Here is a 5057-nt window from a genome sequence, read left to right as displayed (position 1 = left end):
AATACTGAGTTGCATCCATCAAACACCATACCTACTGTAAAGCATGGTGGTGGAAACATCATGCTTTGGGGCTGTTTCTCTGCAAAGGGGCCAGGACGACTGATCCGGGTACATGAAGGAATGAATGGGGCCATGTATCGTGAGATTTTGAGTGCAAACCTCCTTCCATCAGCAAGGGCATTGAAGACTGGGCATCATAGAATATAATGTGTCAGTTTGTTGCCAGAGCACATGTATGTGAAAAACTGACTTTAGAAAATGTTCATACCTTGTTTTCAGCTTATGAATAATGATCATTCAACATCTGAGGGATAACTGTGACCTATATCACTATACAAACATACTGTGGGATATGCCGCCAAGATGAGAAAAAACACATGCTACAGTATTACATAGTAGACTGCACTTTTGTATATAGTAAAACAAAAAGTCTTAATTGTGCATATCAGCCTATTGTGTGACAAAAGGGCACTCTTGGTACATGATGAATGGCTAAGGACATGGGAAAGATAAAAACTCCAAACATATACCGCTGTTAAATGAGATATGAATATAGCCTTATATTATTGTAAGAAAATGCTACAGTTGGGTACTGGCAGTATGTGCTGGACTGTATCTTTGCCTGTGAGAATAGCAGTTCTAGAGGTAATCTTGGGACATTTCTCTCATTGTGCATTTCTTATTAAAAAACAGCCTTGAAGTCTTGGACTTTTCCTCAGGATTCTTACATAACCACTATTTGCACCCTGTTGTTCTCAGCTTGCTGTTTGTTTTCCTGGAGAGTGTTCATTTCTGTCTTGGTTTCTTTGCTGATTTATATGTCATTTCAGGATATGATGCTTGAAATTCCAAAGTGTTCTTCAATTTAATTAAAAAAAACCTTTTGCTTCAGTTCTCACTGTCTGTAAAAAAAAATCCTGATTTACCTCAGTCTTGTAGATTCAATGATAAGCATTGTAAGTAGCATGGCCTTTGAGCTGTTTATGTACATGATATTGTAGAGTAAATTTACATGTGAATAAGTAACTTAGGGTACCGTCACACAGTGAAATTTTGATCGCTACGACGGCACGATCTGTGACGTTTCAGCGTCGCACGAGAATCGCTCCAGCGTCGTATACTGCGGTCACACTTTGCAATGCACGGCGCTGGAGCGATAATTTTGTGACGTATTTGCGATGTAGAAGTCGTATGGGACAGTCGTACTGGTCATGTCACACAAGAAGATTCAGAGACAATTCAGAGCACTTAATTGAATTATCTGTGCGTGACGTTCACTAGGGGCGTGTTGTGCTGCTACAGAGTGTGCTGATAGGCCATAGGATATGTGCACACAATTGGTTGGAAAATTTGTCACCTGAGCACTATTGTTCCCGACACCACCTCACAGTTTTAAAAATTTACTTTCTTCAGTTTGTACTTGCACAGTTGGTGGACCTGGACGTCGCTTTTTGTGTTTCCCAGGCCATTCCACACTTGGCACCGCAGTTTTCCAGAGCATTCCACGCTTGGCACCACAGCTTCGAGGTATGAAAAGACCGCTTGGGCGAGGCGGATGGTACGCTGTTGTGGGTGGTGGGCTAGAGAGTGGCGGATGGAACAATGTATGGTCAGTATGTGTGCTTATGGTGTGCTAGAGCGTGGCGGATGGAACAATGTATGGTCGGTATGAGCGCCTCGTGCTCGCCGCTGAAGCGATGCGGATGGTACGCCCCCCCCCCCATGTATAAAAGATCTCTGGCAGCCATCTTGTGCATCTGGCAAGCGGACGTACAAGATGGAGGCACTTTAGGATGCGTTTTGCAAACTCTTTAGCGCTGTCTACATTTTTTTTCTCTTTTGTCTGTGCCTTGGCTCGGCTGGCCCAGGCCTGCTCCCCTAGTACATTAAAACATAACACAAAATAAAGGTAAAAATAACTGTGTTTTAAACTACAAACTTTTTATTTATTTATTTATTTTTTAACCCAAAAAATATTTACATAGTCCCACGGCGGTGGGCTAGCAGTTGGCGCAGCATGCGTCCATGATCTTTAACCTGCTCCTGCAGGCATGCTGCTGTCCCCTGAAGGCGCGCTGCTGTCCCCTCCAGCCGCCTCTGCTTGGCCAGCAGGTCTCTCACGGTGGTCGATTCTGTGGATAGAAGAGGTCGGAGAACGGACGGTGATTACTCTGCAAATACGGCATGTGTGAACATACCCTGAGATTTACTATACACTCAATTTGGTCCTGTCCCAGAGGTCGAGCCCTTTTTTTTAAATTTAAATATTTTTTTTTCCTTCTCGTCGTTGTCAAATGTGACATCCCACCGATAACCCCTCCCACTGTCTGTATACTTACGGAGAAGGGACGCCGGTTGGTCATCCCCAGAAGAGGTGGAAGAGCTGCTCACCTCCCATCCCCTCGCTTGTGCACCAGCTGCCGCAGCTAAAAGGAAGCAAATACATATATGGTTAACAGTTGGACACGCTGTGGGGAAGCGCTCGCAGTTTTGGTCACTTACGAAGGGTGGCCTCTGGTGAGAATGCCGCCGACCCGGGGGAGGAAGATGAGTGGCGGAATGGTGGTGTTGTGGCCTGCGGTGGGGTGCTAGAGCGCCTGATCCTTACAGCGTCTGTAATGTATACAGTATTTCAGCTCCCCTCTAATTTCCCGTATGCAGTAATAAAATTGCAATGAATGATGTTTAACATACGTGATATCCCTGGCTGTGGGCTGCCGCTGGTGGCGGATGAAGGCGTGCCTGCTGTTGCTGATGGCTGTTGCCGGCGCCTTCTCCCTACACAAACATTAAAGAACGGTAATATTTAGACACCAAAAGTACAGGGCTCCAGAATTAATAAAAATACCTAGGCACCAGTGGCGGGAAAAAATAGGAGCCAAAAGAAATGTTCCCCTCTAATGTCCCGTATGCAGTAATAAAATTGCAAATTGCAATCAATGATGGTTAACATACGTGATGTCCGGGCTGTGGGCTGCCGCTGGTGGCTGTTGCAGGCGCCGTCTCCCTACACAAACATTAAAGAACCTTAATATGTTGACAACTAAAGTACAGGGCTCCAGAATTACCAACAAATACCTAGGCATCATTGGCGGGAAAAGTTAGGAGCCAAATGAAATTTTTAGTCGCCAAATGTACGTACATATATAGAAAATAGAGATCACTCTTCCCTGTGATGCTAGACTATGCATTGGGTGGGGGCTCTGGTGTTTAATGGTCAACCTGGCCTGAGACACGTATTTTTGCATAACAAGGAAGCGCCTCACGGCAACGCGCGTCTCCTGATTCTCCCCCTCCCGGCAATCACTAAATTGTATATCTCGGTGGAGATTCCGGAACCCCTGACCTGAGCATGTTTCACATTCTTAACCTCCCGGCAGCGTGCGTGTCCCGATTCCCCCATACTGGTACTTACCACGCCTTGGCTCCGCACGCAACTCTGCCAGAAGCTGCGGGGTCTTATAGCGGAGGTCTGCCCACTTTTTCTGCAGCTGCTGCGCACTGCGTCGGACGCCAAACCTCCTCTCCATCATGCGCCCAATGCGGCGCAGCACCTCCTGCTTGTGGAGGTTCGGGTGCGCAGGTCGACTCTCCCGGCCCTCATAGTCCAGGGCATACATTCCATTTACAAAAAATGCCATCTCTGGCCGCCCCAGAGGAGCTGAACGCTGTCGCGCCGCCATTTTGCCCTCAAAAACGCTCAACCACCTAACCACGCCCAGAGGAGGTCCTTGACTCATGCCGCGCGATCAACATCGCTATAGCGTCTCCGTTTCAGCACTGCGTCGCGATTGTGACGCCGACTCCAGAAATACCTTTTTGGCGTTCTCGTTATCACGCCGCAGCGCTCATCGTCCTTGTTTCAGTGTTAATGTGGCTTGGGCATCCGTGGGGTACGGCTGTTGTGTCAACACTGTTTATTTGACATGTACATGTATAGAACCTTAAATTATAATGTTTACATTTTTGGTGAGCGATGCAGCTTTGGACACGCAATGCAGAATGCAAATGTTAACGCATTACCTCTGCAGCGTTTTGTGACACATGCATTAACTTTTTAAATGTTTTTAGGGGCACCAAAAAAACAGCGTCGTGCGGTGTCCTCTGCACAATCGCGACGCAGTGCTGAAACGGAGACGCTATAGCGATGTTGATCGCGCGGCATGAGTCAAGGACCTCCTCTGGGCGTGGTTAGGGAAGAGTGATCTCTATTTTCTATATATGTACGTAGATTTGGCGACTAAAAATTTCATTTGGCTCCTAACTTTTCCCGCCAATGATGCCTAGCTATTTGTTGGTAATTCTGGAGCCCTGTACTTTTGTTGTCAACATATTAAGGTTCTTTAATGTTTGTGTAGGGAGAAGGCGCCGGCAACAGCCATCAGCAACAGCAGGCACGCCTTCATCCGCATAGTGGCTCTGCAACGTTCAAACTGTCCCATAGTTGTGCCACATAGTGGCTCTGCAACGTTCAAACTGTCCCATAGCTGTGCCACATACTTTTGGGTACCTGCGTACTGACCTCTGCGAATCTCCTTGCGTAGCTCCTGCAGGCGCTCTGGCCTTTTGGACTTGAGATCGCCCCATTTTTTTACAATCTGGGCCTTGCTGCGAGTTATCCCAAACCGCTTCCTGAGGCCCTCAGACACCACACGGACAACTTCCTCCTTGTGCTGGTTGCGGTGCAGCACCAGCCCTGTTGTTTCGTACTGCATCCGATCCATTGTTCCAATAAGGAACTTAAGCTCTGGGATAAAATAAAAAAATTATATACAAAATTAAACTACTCCATACAATTTTTTTATTTTTATTTTTATATATATTTTATTTTTTATATATTTTTTTATCTTTTTCATATTCTGTACAATAATTCCTGAGTAATGCAGAGTTCGGGGTTACTAGGATCGCTATTGTATTTTTTATATTGCTATTGCAATAGTTATGTGGTCCTGTCCTCCGTGTGGGCAAAGCCGCCCCTAGCTAATATGGCGCCATGGTCCTCGGATGGCTCTGAGCAGCTGCAGGGTAGAGCATTGTGGGTCCCTGACTGTGATGTC

General features: G+C 46.4%; 1 protein-coding gene across 1 annotated transcript; it reads right to left on the bottom strand.

Moving 5' to 3' along the window:
- Nucleotides 1-1977: 1977 nt before the first annotated feature.
- On the bottom strand, nucleotides 1978-4734 carry LOC143793668 (uncharacterized). Its single transcript, XM_077280718.1, has 5 exons — nucleotides 4523-4734; nucleotides 2695-2778; nucleotides 2503-2613; nucleotides 2340-2426; nucleotides 1978-2132 (listed from the first exon to the last, which is right to left on the bottom strand). The coding sequence occupies exons 1-5, from the start codon at nucleotides 4722-4724 to the stop codon at nucleotides 1978-1980; spliced, it is 639 nt and encodes a 212-aa protein (XP_077136833.1). The 5' UTR covers nucleotides 4725-4734.
- Nucleotides 4735-5057: the final 323 nt, after the last annotated feature.

Source organism: Ranitomeya variabilis, chromosome 1 (genome assembly GCF_051348905.1).
Source record: "Ranitomeya variabilis isolate aRanVar5 chromosome 1, aRanVar5.hap1, whole genome shotgun sequence".
Lineage (NCBI taxonomy): Eukaryota > Metazoa > Chordata > Amphibia > Anura > Dendrobatidae > Ranitomeya > Ranitomeya variabilis.
This window is presented reverse-complemented; position numbering and strand designations above follow the sequence as displayed.